Source organism: Notolepis coatsorum (assembly GCF_963971535.1).
Source record: "Notolepis coatsorum genome assembly, chromosome: 6".
Lineage (NCBI taxonomy): Eukaryota > Metazoa > Chordata > Actinopteri > Aulopiformes > Paralepididae > Notolepis > Notolepis coatsorum.
In genome coordinates, this window is record NC_140170.1 from 141,250,670 (window position 1) to 141,267,282 (window position 16,613).

The 16,613-nt window shown below is 42.3% G+C and overlaps 1 protein-coding gene across 1 annotated transcript in view; it reads left to right on the forward strand.

The window, feature by feature from the left end:
* The first annotated feature begins 565 nt into the window (after window positions 1-565).
* Window positions 566-16,613, forward strand: part of gnl3 (G protein nucleolar 3) — a 35,152-nt gene continuing 19,104 nt past the window's right edge. The window contains exons 1-8 of the mRNA XM_084316435.1: window positions 566-640; window positions 899-957; window positions 3,328-3,468; window positions 7,213-7,332; window positions 8,398-8,478; window positions 10,064-10,199; window positions 10,328-10,431; window positions 16,381-16,531. Coding sequence (XP_084172561.1) covers window positions 628-640; window positions 899-957; window positions 3,328-3,468; window positions 7,213-7,332; window positions 8,398-8,478; window positions 10,064-10,199; window positions 10,328-10,431; window positions 16,381-16,531 — 805 coding nt within the window. The 5' untranslated portion in view covers window positions 566-627. The remainder of the gene's footprint in view (window positions 641-898; window positions 958-3,327; window positions 3,469-7,212; window positions 7,333-8,397; window positions 8,479-10,063; window positions 10,200-10,327; window positions 10,432-16,380; window positions 16,532-16,613) is intronic.

A 16,613-nucleotide genomic window follows, 5' to 3' on the forward strand; every position in this document is an offset into this window, starting at 1 on the left:
AGAGACTTCTATTGACCAAGGAATTAGTTATTATTAGTAAGGCACAACATTTAATGACAAACCAATTACATAATCCAACATATGTGTAAAGGCACACACAACATATTCCAGTTAACGGTATATATTTTTTTAATGATTAGTTATGGCGTAATCAATACTTCCATGCGTATAAATTGCGTTCGCGACCTCCATGTTTTGGGGGTAGTCATCAGAAACCTCGGATCCGGGATTCGCTCCCATCGGTCGGGCAAGAACTGTGTGTTTTCAGCCTCTCTCTCTGGAGCTTAACGGAGTTTCTGGAGGAGCTTGTCGCGGCTCATGCGCATGCGCGCGCTCAACCAATCAGAGAGGGGCTTCGCTCAACCAATCAGAGAGGGGTCTGCAGAAATGGAGCTCAACCAATCAGAGAGGGGTCTGCAGAACTGGAGCTACTCAGCTACGAAATGTAGAGACGCGGCTAGCGTTGTACATTGTACATATTGATGCTCCAATTCAGTAGATGGCGCTGTGGAAAGGGGCTGCTCTTGAAAGCGGATATCGGGAAAAAACTCGAGATCTCCGCACTTGCACGTGTTGAGTTCTTCCTCCAGTCCAGACCAGGCACGTTGCACGTCCCGTGCTTCCACGATGAAACGACCAGGTAAGTAAATCACTATTAACCGGGAAATAGAAATTCACGAACCTTTTATTTTCACATTGATATGTTTGTGCTCTACTATGTATAACGTTAGTTGGCCAAAGGAGCTAACGTTTGTTAACGGACTCATGTCACGACATAGCCAACACACGACAAACCTTAGCACGCTAGAATAATCTCTAGTCTTATTTAGGTTGATGCGTTACATTTTTATTTGTTGTACTTAACGTAAATGTTAAAGTGTACTTTTTTTTCTTTCAGGGTTAAAGAAAGCAAGTAAGCGCGTGTCATGTTCCAAACGTTATAAAATACAGAAAAGGGTAAGTGAGACCACAATATATTCATCTTAACTAAATGTTGGTCCTGAAACGGGTAACTTAACGTTAGAAGATTTTCCTAGTCATCAAGGCAATTGAAAATGGCCTTGATTTATATTTCGTCTCCTGCCCTGGAGCAAAAATGGCTACTGTTCAGTGCCTTGCTCAACGTCATTTTGGGGACCGTAGATGTAATAACGTTACCAGACGCGTGATTACCAAACCAAGCCGCATTTCTCCGAGACCCTCTCTGATTGGCCGACGCCTGTTTCTACACTGGTTAAGCTTAGGCACTCTTCGAAGTTGGTTAAGGTTAGAGTTTGTCTTAGAGCGTGACGGCAAGTTCTTTCGATGGTTAAGCTTAGGCACTCTTTCGAAGTTGGTTAAGGTTAGAGTTTGTCTTCGAGCATGGCGATAGAACGCCAGGTAGTTTGCAGGCTGTTTGACGTGGAAATGGGCAAAGACACAGCTCGTCACGGATTGGGCAAACGCGTCAGTGGCCAATCGGAGAGCGTCTGAGAAATGCGGCTTGGTAATCACGCTTACCAGACGAGTAACCACCCTCTAGTTCCTGGCTTGCAACCTGAACACACCCTCCTGTCCGTACCGGGGCTTGGACCAGAAACCTTTCAGTTACTACTTGACTTCCCTACGTCTAGGTCATCCAGCCACCCCTAAGTATTATAGCTAGCCCTAGACTGGCCGACTATTCCATATACAGCCGTAGAACGCTCCATGCTATTTATTAGGGTCATATAGTATCAAATTAATCTGTTCTGGCAGAGGTTTATGCAAGAACTTTCAAAGGAATTGGATACTATGACAACTAGAGCTGTCCCCAAGTCGCAACAATTAAATATTTGGGTGAGTAAACGGAGACAAATTAGAATGCCACAGGGGTGACTCTCCCCAACAAACTACATAGAGGGTCTCAAACTCAATTTACCTGGGGGCCGCTGGAGGTAGTCTGGGTGAAGCGTTCGAGTTTTGCGCTCTGATTGGCCAGGTCATGTGACATGTGGGACGGCAAGTTCGGCGCCTATTTCCGGGTCTAACAGCCTTCATAGGTTATCACTGGTTAAGCTTGGGCGACTCTTTCGCAGTTGGTTAAGGTTAGAGTTTGGAATCAGGGCAGGCGTTCTATCGCCATGCTCTAAGACAAACTCTAACCGTAACCAACTTCGAAAGAGCGCCTAAGCTTAACCAGTGTAGAAACTTGCGGTCCCACGATTGGCGCACATGTCACATGACCTGGCCAATCAGACGCGGAAACAAACATTTGTTGTCTAAAGTATTCAGGCGGCTGGGCCGCATCAAATATTCCACAGAAAAAGGGTTTCAAGTATTTATTTTTATTTTTATGGAAATGTGGGTTGAAACATGCAAACGCTCAAACGCACACACACACTAATAAGCATTGGAGGCTTTTAACCAGGGCCAGACTGGGGAAATCATTCAGGCCAGGAAATATAGTGCGAAATATAGCCCCAGTCAGGCCACTTTTTAAGCGGGGGGGTCCCCCACCACGAGATTGTGTTACAAAGACTTAATTTCCTGCATTCTGGTGCAGGAATTGTTTTATTTGTACCCTTTAAATGCCAGTGTTTGTGATGACATTTATATATATATATATATATATATATATATATATATATTTTTTTTTGGGAAATCATCTGGGGGGCCGCAAAATATCATCCAGCGGGCCGCAATTGGCCCGCAGGCCGTGAGTTTGAGACCCCATGTCATAGAGGGTTCTATGGATGTATATGGAATACATGCAATGTATGGGATATCAGCCATTCTAAGGCTAAGGCCTAACAAAAATAATAGTTGGTTTCAGGTTGGTTGTCAGTTTGGCCATGGGTAGGTAGGGAATTTATTTTATTTTATTTTTTTATTTTATTTTTTCCCATGGCGACTATGGATAGGGAATTTCTTTATTTAATTAAAATGTTCACAACAACATGGATGCATGTACTCTGCCAGCATGTTTAATATCCATAATACTAAATGTTTGACTAAGATTTCTATGAAACTTTATTCTTTAAAAAAAAAAAAAAAAAACGTTTTTTTTTTTTTTTTTTATATATATATATATAATTTTTTTTAAAAACTCATAAAATATATTGGGTCGCACCTAAATCGGCAGGGTCGGTCGGCAACCTGAAACCAACCATTATTTTTGTTAGGCCTAAGCTAGCCTATACTTCACACACACTGTTTCAGACACAAACTAAGTGGTTGTCATGTTGATTAACATTGCTTTTGGCTTTGTGTGATGAGAGTAATGAGTCGGCCGGCAATGTTGTGAATTATATGACAACATTTAACAACACAATATGTAGGATTTACTTGTGTCCTTTCTTTATTCAGGTACGGGACCACAACAAAAAACTAAAAAAGGAAATAAGGAAAAAAGGAGTGAGCAAGCGAGTGAAAAAGGATCCAGGAGTTCCCAGCATCGCTCCCTTTAGAGAGGAAGTCCTCAGAGAAGCTGAACAGAGGAGGTTAAAGGTAAGGCTGCAATGTTAAGAGCTTTATGGATCGGCCACACCGATCCACCACAGAACAGATCAAATAGATGGAAGGTGTGTGTTGGTTGGTTTCTAATTAGAACCTCAATGCAAGTCTGCAGAAACGGAGCTAAGTTAACAATATACTCGTTATCACCATACATACCGCTTATATTGAAAATATGTTGACGTTAGGGCCGTTCTTTCAACCTCAAACCTAAATTCCTTAGCAACCCGTGTTGCCAAAGTAAACAAAAAAAAATAAATAACTGCGCACGTTCAAGACACATGAAACGAGTCATACGGAACAAATAACGTATAAGAGGCTGAAATTAGAGCAATGTGAGTCACAAACTCATGACAGTAGTACACAACTACACATACAGATGCATAAAATTGATTCTGCATTGATTAAGTGATAATCAAAACCCAGCGTAAGCCGTTAAACCCATGTAGTGAATCGCGAAGCCAATACACACACACAGTCGAACTGGAACGGTTTACCAAACATACACTTCCAGCATTCATATCTTATATGAATATCTTATATCCCATCATATCTTATATCCCAGCAACATAACATACTTACCCAAACAATGTGTCCCTGACGACCCGAGTCCACTCATGCACAAATCCATTTCAAAACAGGAACACGCGCGTGGCTCTGACTGAGCTCTGACTGAGAGAGGGAAAGACAGACTGCCCTGCCCTCTGCTGGCGCGTGCTGTGCACTACAACCATTGACGCACAGTCTGACGTCACGGTATTGAAAATCATACTGACGGGATTTCGAAATATCCTGGTATACAGTCATACCACCCAAGCCTAGTTCTGTCCGTCAAAAACAAATCTGGTGGAGACTAGACTCATCGCCAGCTCTGTCCAACAAATGGATACACCTAATTGAAAAATAATTTAAAAGAAATATGGATGATATTGGATTGCAATATAATTTTGTGGGAAAAGACTAATGAATATCCTTTAGGCAAATTGTGACAAACGAGGGATAACAAACTACACATTGTGTGGCATAGGTATTCATTATGACAGGATGTCTTTACCTTACCAGACCACTGGCTTTTAACACTTTGGTTGCCTAAGGTTAAATTCATGATATACCATAGATTGCCAGCGCTATTTGTCTATGGAGAAAGTCCCCTTCTTTGCAGGGTTATAACTTTTTAAATTCTATTGCTACATTGCCATTATTAGGGCCCATTCAAAGTCCTATATGTATTGTTCATTGTGTAGCAACGTTAAACTTTTTCATTCACATATTCATAGTAAAGTATGGTCTAATGTATAAGTATGTTTTCATCTCTTTCTGCAGCTTTCTCCAGAACGTGATCTATAGCCCCAAATACATTATATTGATGATGCAATACAGTTTTATGGCAATCAGCGCGATATAAAAAATTACAACTAGACTTACTTCTAGAAGTTACTACACGTCATCTGATGTTGACCGGATGGGCTAGGGGTCGTTTATAATTCCGTGGGCAGCGTTATACCAATCATCTAATGTGGGTCAAATGTTGATAATGGCAGTTAGTATCGAAGACGGTAACGTTACACGCTGAACCTCACCCCAGTCTCCGCGCGCCGTTGGGCGATCATCGTAGAGTTGAAATATTATCATTATGGGATGTAAATTTACCCGGTCCATCTCCAGCTTGTATAATGGTATATCAGGGCTGTACGCTAAGCTTTTTCACTAGGGGCACACTTGCCCCTAAATGAGAAATTTAGGGGCAAAGAATATTTTTTAGGGGCACATTTTTTAATAACTATTTTACCATTATAGTAGGGCTGGGCGATATGGCCTCTAAATGATATTGCGATATTTTTTGGCCATATCACGATACACAATATATATCGCAATATTTTGACATTTCCTAAAGCACTTAAAATGCTTGATTTAACCCTTTGATGCATACAGTCACGCCAATATGATGATTATAATAAGTCCCTGCAACATATGTTTGCATTATTAAACCATGAAGATGCTTTAAAAAATAATTTAATGAAAATGTACTAAGAGTAGTCTACTGACACACTAATAAAAAAAATTATTTACATCTAAGACTATTTATATAAAAACTCTTGGGTGCCCTTTTTTTGCACAGTACTGTGTTTTCTATCCACTTTAGCCAAACACACACACACACACACATATATATATATATATATACTACTGTGAGAAAATAATAATTACACACAAAGGGATAATGGCTTATAGCAGACTTAATGATTTTAGAATATTTCAGATAATGAAATTAAATGTTTATCATCAACTATCCAGTTAGTATTTATACTGTCTGTAACGTTTGGCTACTTTAAATCATTGAAAGTAGAGAGAGAGCGAGAGAGAGAGAGGGGGCGAGAACGCACAAGAGAGCCAGCCCCCCCCCCCGGGTTTTGTTCTAGGTTCGCGTTTTGATCGTCTAAGCTGCCGTAGGTGATGACGTCACACTCGAATGTAAACAGGAAGAGTCAAACACGGAGATGGAAAGTGGATGATATACAGAAACGAATAACTAATAAATATGAAGTTATGTTTAAACTTCTGTTGTCAAGCGTTGTCACTTGTCAATATAACCCACCCCCTTTCCTCACTTTTCCACCGTCCCTGCTTCACTCGGGACCACCAGCTAACGTTAGCCTAAAGCTCCGCCGTCCCTGCTTCACTCGGGACCACCAGCTAACGTTAGCCCATTGCTCGTGTCAATTAAATTGCATGTTATTAAATGTCCGCGCTGGTCTGTCTAATGAGATTACAACCGCAACATTATGTCGCCTGTACAGCCCTGGTTGTAGGCTAATGTTAGTGTAGTGAAATGCGAATGAAGGGGTGAAATCACTATTCGCAAGCTTGCGAGTAGATATAATTTTTCATTCGCACCGGCCAAATTAGGGGGCAATTTGCGACGATCTCGTCGCAGCGTACAGGCCTGTATATACGTCCAAATCATGTTGTTTATCGAGTTATTGGCAATCGATCACTGTGTAGCGTGACGAGCCAGAGTCGCGGGACCTATAGCGAGCACCCGGAAGTACTACGGACGTAGCACAACCTCTATGCCACTTCCTGTTAAAGCGATTGCGCCGATCGGCCACCAGATGGCGCTCCTGAACCGCCAGAGAGCTCAGTGGGTCCTGCTGGTGGATCTCAGGCCAGCGGAGGGGACATATGAATCCGATCGCAGATTTTTGAAATATTGATATAAGGACGCTGTACAGCGTCCCCCGGCAACTTGAGCATGGCCAGCAATGACGTCAAAACACGTTTCATGGCAGTCAAAGTGTTAACATTCTGTAGTAAATGTTTTAATTATTATAGTACAGTTTAACCGCAATGCATTGGTGCTTACTAAGTGTGGGGAAATATTGATACAATATATTGTGAACATTTCTGTAGGGATATTGTACTTGTATGTTTACCTTACAGGGTACCCAAGGTCATACATACTGGAAAAGTGAGTTTTCCAGGCTTGGACACGTTTTAGAAAATTATGAAGAATTATGAAAACCTTCATAAGTCATGGAAATGTGTTGTCAATGTACATTTTACTGAATGATTGTATTGGGACTTTATAAGTGAGTGGATTTATAGAAGTCATGTGTGAGTGAGTAGTGACTATGAATACTCTTGTTCAGTCTGTCCAATAGGTATACTTAAAATGAATAAATAGGATATTTGTAATGGGGCTTTTCTGGTGACTAAATGCTAATCTCAACCTCACAGATTGAAGAGGAAAAAGATAAGAAGAAGCAAGTCAAGACAGAAAAGAGAGCTCAGAAGAGGAAGAAGGATGACAAAGAGAAGGACAAGGAAACTGATCACAAAGCCAAGAAGGCTCGGAAGGTAACAAACAACCATGGTCTACAATAAACATAGGAACTGTTCTGCCATGTCTCTATACTGTATATTCTGATTCATAGTATTTTATTATGCGTTACAGACTTAACAATATGGTACACTCTCATAAGCAGCTCAGTGGCCACATCTCATTTAATGATCGCCTGTCATTTGATTACAATCACCTGTTAGCCTACCAAGATGTCTGCAATCATGTTGTAAGGGAATACTATGAATATCTGCCTACAAATGCAAAATCATGTTAACCTCTTAACAGTCCTGCAAATTTAGCATAAAGCCTTTGCATAAAACGCCGATTGCATACCCAAAGTAAATTGAAAGCTATTCTTCAACCATTTATAGCACATGCATGTGTCTGGCCTCTTTTGAAAGGAAACATTCTGAATTTTCTTCCACAACAGGAACAATCACAGAGTGCTACTGTAATAGAGTTAGAGGTTTGAACACACTGAAATACATTTTTTTTTAATATTCTTTATAATACTTGTGTCTGAATTATTTTGCAAATGTAGGCAAAACTGGAGGTGGTCACTTTTTCGAAATTGGAAGCACTAATGGGTCAAGTGGGGTGTCAATCAAACGGTGGCCATCTTAACTTCCAACCGATGTATTGGTTGACACAGTCGGACGCCGTCAAATGAGGGAAAGTGTGCTGCGGTGTGTGTTAAGAGGTTAAATAAATCAAATGTGATATTGAGCAGAAAACGCATTTCTGTTAATATTAGTTTATTCATTTAGATAAGAGAACTTTATACCACGATGCATCATGGTATCAGAATGCCAACAGTATTTGGACCCATTCAAAGACGACATTGATGGGTAGCAGTTTGTCTGTGCACTAATGCGGAAATGAGGACAATAACGCAAGTCTTGATTCATGATGAAGACTTCTAATCCAACTCTGATCCAAATGCTGTGCCAGACCATTTGAAATTCTTAGCATTATCAGTGTCGGGAACGTTTATTTCTTCAGAATGTAATTCGACTTTGCCCAGCCCTATTTTAGGCTCACAGTTCCTTTGTTATTAATTGCATACCTAATTTCCACAGGTGGAGGTTATCAAGCAGGAGCGAAAACGCATCGCCTCGGACAAAAGTTCAAAGAAGTTCATTTGCACAGAAATAAACAAGGTGAGATGGCCTACTTGGGTCTTCACATGGGTAGGAATATGTTGACCTGAGGAGGAGTAGAGAACATTATTTTGAAAATAATTATTGAGGAAATAGTGTCTGCCGTTCACTAGATGTCTGCTCAGGGGCCAGTTCACTAGAGGTCTGCTAATGCAGCTGAGCTCTCGAGACATGGAACATGTTGGTACATTTTATGTCTTTAGACTCTTTAGTATTATGTCCTTGCAACAGAACGATGGGATTCAGGTAAAAAATCTGCCAAAGGCCCCCTTTTAAAGTTGCAATAGAGTACATTCCAAAACTGGTATGAGCCATTGCCTGCGGCTTGGGCCAGTCGTCATACTATCAATTGGCAGAGGTAGCGGGTGGAAGTCGATGGGTGGGGATTGGACGTTCTGGACAGTGACTCCTACAGGTCGGTTGGGTGACGCCTGCACAGCAGAGACAGGAAGTATCGGGGGCAGCGTGAGCCTCCCACCCACGCGTTACTCCTCGCCACAGAGTCCGCGCTGTCTGGTGAAAAGATGCGACAGGCTGCCTCCTCGTGTACCGGAGGGGGCACGTGATGCAAGGCTTCTATCCTCACTACAAGGCTTCTATCCTCACTACAAGGCTTCTATCCTCATTACAACCGACCAGTGGGGGGCATAGTCTAGCAACGTTCAAGACAGGAGGGGAGAATTGGCAATATGAAATTACGATGAGAGAGAAAATAAGGAGAAAAAGTGGACCAAAAAAACTGGTATGAGCTACATTATCAGCATAGACATTTCTGATGTAGGGGCATCGCTTTGTGTATGATGATCTGTACATTATTGTACTTGTGGTGGAGGACTGAGAAGGTTGAGCAGCTTCTGTTGTGCTGTTATAACTGGTTATAGCCTCCGACAGCAATGAGACAAAACAACACAACTGCTTGGCTCTGTCAGACACAGCAGAGCTGATGGGTGTGATTGTCAACATGATAGAAGGGGCATAATCAACGACATGCTAACACTCTTAACTCTTTAATTGCCAAACCCGACATAAGTCGGGTTAACTCACCATGCGCATGCGTTGGCTGCCAGACCCGAGATATCTCTGGTTTTATTCTTTTATTCGATATTTTTATTCATTATTCATCCAGGGACCTTGGTGTTACCATAGGGAATGAGTCTGAGATCGCCAAAGTGCAATACCAGCCGCATCCAGCTGGACGGCGGTATCGAGCACCCTTTGAAACCTTATATCTTGGCCTGTGCAACGGTCAAATGTCTCCGGGCGCAGTTTTCTGGGTCGGGCCAGTCGAGCCTAGCTGAATGACTAGCAGCAGCATGTTGATCGGGTGCATTCCACATGGGGCAATGGGAAGTAGGGAGGGGATACATACAGTACATGCATGCTACATGCACATAGCCTGTAAATAACATTTATTTCAGACATGTCAATATTTTATTTAAGGATAAATTCAAATCAATCTTTCTGGGGGCGGTGAATAATTTTATTCTGAACCTTTAGTCTACATACATTTTTTATCTAGCACCCTTTAAATGTATAGACTGTCTGAAAGATGAGATTATTTATAATACTGACCTCCCTCTCTCAGGTAATAGATGCGTCTGATGTCATAGTAGAGGTCCTGGATGCCAGGGATCCAATGGGGTACAGATGTCCACAGCTGGAAGAGGCCGTGTTGCAGAGAGAAGGCAACAAGAAACTGCTCCTTCTCTTAAACAAAATTGGTAAATTAATTTGCGAATTCATCTACGTAACTACAAACATAGGAACCCAATTTAGATGTAAAAGGTTAAGTCATTGGGTATCAAGTGGAGACCATCACTTTTAACTGACTTGACACCCTTCCTTTCAGATCTGGTGCCTAAAGAAAATGTGGAGAGGTGGATAAAGTGTCTGGAACAGGAGTTTCCAGTCGTGGCCTTCAAGGCATCCACACAACTCCAGGACAAAACAGTGGTACGATCAGGGTTATCATTGATCAGTATAGACATTTCTGATGTCGGGGCATCGCTTGTTGATTAATGAATCGTTTGTCATGTATGAGGATGTATCCATATATTATTGTACTTGTGGTGGAGGACTGAGAAGGTTGAGCAGCTTCTGTTGTGCTGTTATAACTGGTTATAGCCTCCGACAGTAATGAGACAAAACAACACAACTGCTTGGCTCTGTAAGGCACAGCAGAGCTGATGGGTGTGATTGTCAACATGATAGAAAGGGCATAGTCAACGACATGCTAACACACTTAACCCGTTCAGTGCTACGGACGACATAGCTCGTTTTATCAGCCCCCCCCATTGAGTGCCCACGACGACAAATATCGTTTAATTTTTTTATTAGCGATCTGAATTCATATTTCATCAACAGTCTCCCGTTGGTACACCAGCCCCTACAGGAGCTCAGATTGGAAAAAAAGCACCCCCTATCGTCTATCCCTGTGTAACTGCAGGTCAGTCGCTTAGACTGACCTGGGATCTGTAGATCTGTAGAGGTGGAGCCAAGTGGCTCCTTGTGCTGGCGAGCAGTCTGCTCAAGAGGGATCTGATTGCGGGACGGAAATCAACCTGGAATATATATTTACAGCAGCCAATAATCAATCAATAAGCGTGATCGATATTTGGACTGGCGATCAGGAATTGGAATAATCTTTTTGGAGAACATCTGATCTAAGGTAAGGAGTCTATGTTACCAGTCTTGGGGTAATCGGAGCTGTATTCGCTGAGATAACAGCGTGTCCCCTATGTGTGATTTGGCTGTGATCGCTGATGAGGAAATAAGAGAATCGATTTATCAGCTCGCGTCTATAGCCTGCATACGTACACATATACTATCGATAATCTAGCGTTTATTTGAAAACGATTCATAAATAGGCCGAAAAATGATTTTTGTGTATTCTAGAATATTCCAGTAAATGTCTTATCACTAGGGATGGGTACTGAATTCGGTACTTTTGAGGTACCGAACCGAAACACGTCGGTACTACAGAGTATCGAATTACTTTTTTCTTTTCATGTCAACGTTCACACGCACAATATATGCTTACCTAGGATTTGACTTGATTCAACAACAAAGCAGTCGGAGCAATGACAAGCCGAAAACTGTCAATTGTAGTTATTTGAAGTTTGGATTTTTTTTTACGACTGAGGTAGGTAAATTAAATTTCTTGAGACTAAAGTACCGAAAAAAGGTACCGTTGGGTTAGGGCTGGGCGATAAAACGATAACGATAATCATCGCGATAAATTATTTCCTCGAAAATAAACATGAAACGTGGTCGCAAAGTTTCGATATATCGATTTCCCAAGCTTGGACCAAACAGAGTTCCATTCTATGCATATGATCCAGTGGTGGTAGGTTGCCCCCTGGTGGAATATAATAATCTATGCACTGGGCCGTGTGTGTACAGCGTAGGAGAAGGTGCGCGGACTGATGACCGTGATGACGACATCAACTCGAGACAAGACATTCAGTTTTGGTGTTTTGAAATCACGTGGCATAATCACAAGAGAAAAAACATTCATTCAGACTGTGTTGGAACAGTTGTATATAACAAAATGGATTTATATGGATTATGGACTTGGACACATTCATGGAGAATTCAAGCCGGGACCACGACGCTTCTCAAAGGGTTGACTTGGCTCGACACGAAACGGCTCTCCAACTCGTCTCGTAGTGACCGGCGCAGCAAACAAAGTGAGTCTATTAATAGCCCGTCCGTCGGCGCCGGCATAAGAAGTTAATTACTGACAGAAATGTATATCGACGATAATTATCGATATCGAGTTATATGAAAATAATTTTATCATTTTATCGCAATAACGTTTTTGGTCATATCGCCCAGCCCTACGTTGGGTACCGGTATTGGTTCAAATGTGAAAGGTACCCATCCCTACTTATCACGGAATCTTTATATTTTCCTTAAACGAGGGCTTTTCAAAATGCTATAAAACGAAAATGAACCGATAAAAAAACAATCCGTTTTGACAATCTTGACTGCAAACGAGTCATTGATAAGCGACGGGCAGATTAGACACATAGCCATAATTTAAAACATAGATTAGGCTTTTTTAACACTAACATTGAAGTGGGTGACGGCATTCAAGGAGGTTCTGGGGCACCGAGCTCGGGCACGGAAAGTGTTAACGAATGTGCACTGTAGATGTATAATTGCATGATAGAAGTCCTATTTAAAGATCCTAATGTTGACACATGGGTAGCTCAACCCCAGAAATAAGAATATCATGTGATGTTAGTTGATTGACTTAAAGGGGACCTGCATTGCTATTCCTAGCACTATTTGGGCAACTTTACACAATTCCTGAGTCTATGGAACACATTTTTTAAATGCATTGTTTTATATTTCTTATCAAGTACTCAAAAGCATCATTTTCCAGCCTCAGGATTTCAGGCTATTTTTGGATGGGCTCCGCCCATACTAGCAGAATGCTTTGAGTGACAGCCACGCACCAAATAGTTCTGGCCATACTACTCTACTAACGCCAAAGTTAACCTAATACACAAACAAATATGGCTCAAGCATACGTTTTCGATACAATCCACAAAGGGATGACACCGAAGCAGGTACCCATGCCATACGATTTTGGGCAAACAAATGCCCGTAAGAATAAGATTGCTCTCCCAATCCGTCTAACACACACAGCACTTGTACTAACGATGTTAGTTAGGAACATAATCGTTCCTTCGCAATACACACAAGTAGGTCTACATATATATACAACGAAGCACAGAGCTAAGAACGTTAGCTAAGCTAGCTTGCTCTCTCAGTCCGTCTAACAAACGCGCGCACACACACAGTGCTTGCACTAACGTTAGACTGTCTTGGCGCACACACGGAAGAGTACCGTAATACACAAACGGATGAATGAACGAGGTCCTACTGCTAATTAACTAATTACAACGTACTGTATGTACTGTAGGGGTGGACGGTATGGTCTAAAATGTATATCACGGTATAATTTGAAGCATAGACGGTAACGGTATATATCACGGTATCATCGTTTTTGATAAATTATTTTTATTTTATATAAAATATATATATTATATAATTAGACTTGTACTTGTATTATCTGCGAGACATCGCCACCACGCAACAAGCTCCACTGTCTGTGTGTACTCTAGTAGCCTCCAGCTACGGCCAGGATTCTCCGGAGCTGCACCTGGACCTATACTCGAGTAGCCTCGAGCAGAGCTACGGCCAGGATTCTCCGGCGCTGCACCTGGACCCTATTGTATTGGTATAACGTTAGCAAGCCCTCAGCTCGAATCAGTGTTATAACTTATAAGACATTGATATCAGGAGCTATCTGTAGCTACTGCTAGCCGGATATTTAACGTTAATACAACGCCTCAGTGAATTATTTAGTTCAATGGGACATTTCGTTTTGAACGGTGAACGAACTTGCGTTAACGTGAGCTAACAGCTAACGGAGCTATCATACACGTCTCTACTAGACTTGATGGATCGTTTGTTGATGTCAGGAGCTATCGGTAGCTGGCCGACTAGATACCGTTCGGTTAGACAATGCCTCATCATGTATTAAACTAAAAGTGAATAGTTGACTGCGTCATTTTGTAACGGTAGCTAAGCTAACGTTAGCTCAGGGAGACGCCGCCGTCGTGCCATGTCCCGTCCCACTAGACTACTAGACCCGTGTTTACATGCGTGCGGGAGGGGCTGGCACGCCCACTGCGCGAAGCCTCCTAAATAACTTTTGCCAGGTCGCACATATCTATTATCTATGACTAATTCTATCTATTTTTAGGGGCAAATGCGAGTGAAATAGTCGCGCTGTGGTTACATGACGTCATTGCTATTTTAGAGCTGCACTACCGGTTACACGGTATAGTCAAAATCCATACCGTAGAGCAAATTCATACAGTTTATACCGTCCACCCCTAATGTACTGTACTCACTGATTCGATGCTTTCTTTCGGTCTCAAAGACTTACAGGCTAGTTCCCTTCTTCTTTAGCAACAGCCAGGAAATCATGGAAGCATAAAGTCCCTCATCTTTGCAAAAATCCAAAAACTAACTCGGTCCATTGCTGGCGAAGCACAACATCCTCAGGAAAAATTTGCAAAGACGTATTAGCAGCTTTGCAGCCAGGAACAGCACATGGCCTGCGTGTTTTGCTCATATTATTTACGTTAGGCTAAGTCACTGCACTTTGGTCTTCTCTAGGTAGATTGTGGGCGGCATTGGCTCCAACCACAGAGCCAATCGGATCACTATCCGCTCCATCCTCGCCTCGTTACGTCACAATGCGATCAAATCAGAATGACCTAATTAACTGGAGCAGGAAATGGTCTGACCTGAATGAGAGCAATCCGCCAATATGGTATTTAGAGACACGGACACATTGATACTAACTCCTATTACTATAATACAATGCTAGACACTGAAAAAAGCCATTTATAATGCATGTCACCTTTAACACTTTCAGAGCCACCAGGGGGTGTCGTACTTACCTGGCTGAATGCCAGCACCCACTTCAATGATAGCGTTGTGAACGCATAATCTGTCTTAAATTATGGCTATGTGTCTAATCTGCCTGTCGCTTATCAATGACTTGTTTGCAGTCAACATTGTCGAAACTGATTGTTTTTTAATCGCTTCATTTCCGTTTTATAGCATTTTTAAAAGCCCTTGTTTTTCAGGAAATTATAAAGATTCCGTGATAAACGGCATTTACTGGAATATTCTGGCATACGTCATTTTTCGGCCTATTTATGAATAGTTTTCAAATAAATGGTAGATTATCGATAGTATGTGTACTTATGTACGCTATAGAAGCGGGCTTAAATATCGATTCTCTCATTTCCTGATCAGCGGCACACACACACATGGACACGTTGATATATCTGTGAAAAAAGCTCTGATTATCCCAAGACTGGTAAAATAGATTCCTTACCTCGGATCCGATGTTATCCAAAAAGATTATTCCGCCATTCCAAATATCGACCGCGTTTATTGATTCAGCGTTGGGTGCTGGAAATGCATAATCCACGTTCTGGGGTCGGCGATCAACTTTGGTCTCTTCAGTTGGCTTGACGGAAAAGTAAAATGAGGAAACTGCCCCCCCCCCCCCCCAGTCTAAACTAATGGGGTGCAGTTACACAGGGAGAGACGATAGGGGGCGGTATCTTCCCAATTGAGCTCAGAGACTGCAGCACTAACCTGAGGCTCGATTGATAAAAAAAAAAAAAAAAAAACGACAAACAAACGCTATATAGCGTTGGTGGCATTCATAGGTCGGCATGAACTAATGACAAAATGTTCTGGGTTTGTACAGATTTTTATTTATTTTTTTTAATCTTTTTCCCCCTCCTTTTCCCTCCGATTTTCTCCCATCCCAATGTTTGTCGTTATGCCAATTCCCAATCCCCTTCCTGGTCGCTGCGCACTTACCCCCCACAGTCGGTCTGGGAGAGTGGAGGCTACCACGTGCTTCCTCCGACACACGTCCAGCCAATCAACCGCTTCTTTTCACCTGGCAGCGCGGATTCTCACTGAGAGGGCGTAGCGTGTGGAAGGATCACACTATCCCACTTAGATCCTATCCGCGCTTAGCAGGCGCCCCGACCGAACTGTAGGAGTCGCTGTTTACAACGACCCGGACCCACCCCGCCAGCTTCTCCCACCCTCTAATACTGCCATTGTATTAGTGTGAATGGCCAGCCAAGCTGGTGACAACCCCGGAGCTGTGAGCTGGATTCGAACAGGCGAATCCAGCCGTTCCGGGGTTGGTGACGAACGCAATCTCCGTTACGCCACCTTGTACAGATTTCTTCTATTGAAAACTTAAAGGCAGAACTACTAGAACGCCCTTGCTCGCAATTATTCTGAATGTTTAAATTTGTACTTTCCTGGTTCTGTCCTCGTCAGCTAGAGAAGAAGAAGAGCAGAGCCACGTCAAATGGAGTCCTGGATAAATCCAGAGCTGCAGTGTGTCTGGGCAGCAGCTGTCTCCTCAACCTCCTCGGAGGCTATGCTGCTGCCACCAAGACTGAGGGCTTTCTCAAAGTGGGGTTAGTCGGTAAGCACACCCCTCTTGTAGTTGAGGCTATATTCTCTTTTTTGTAAAAGAAGAGGTAGATATTGGGGATGGGCATGGTTAT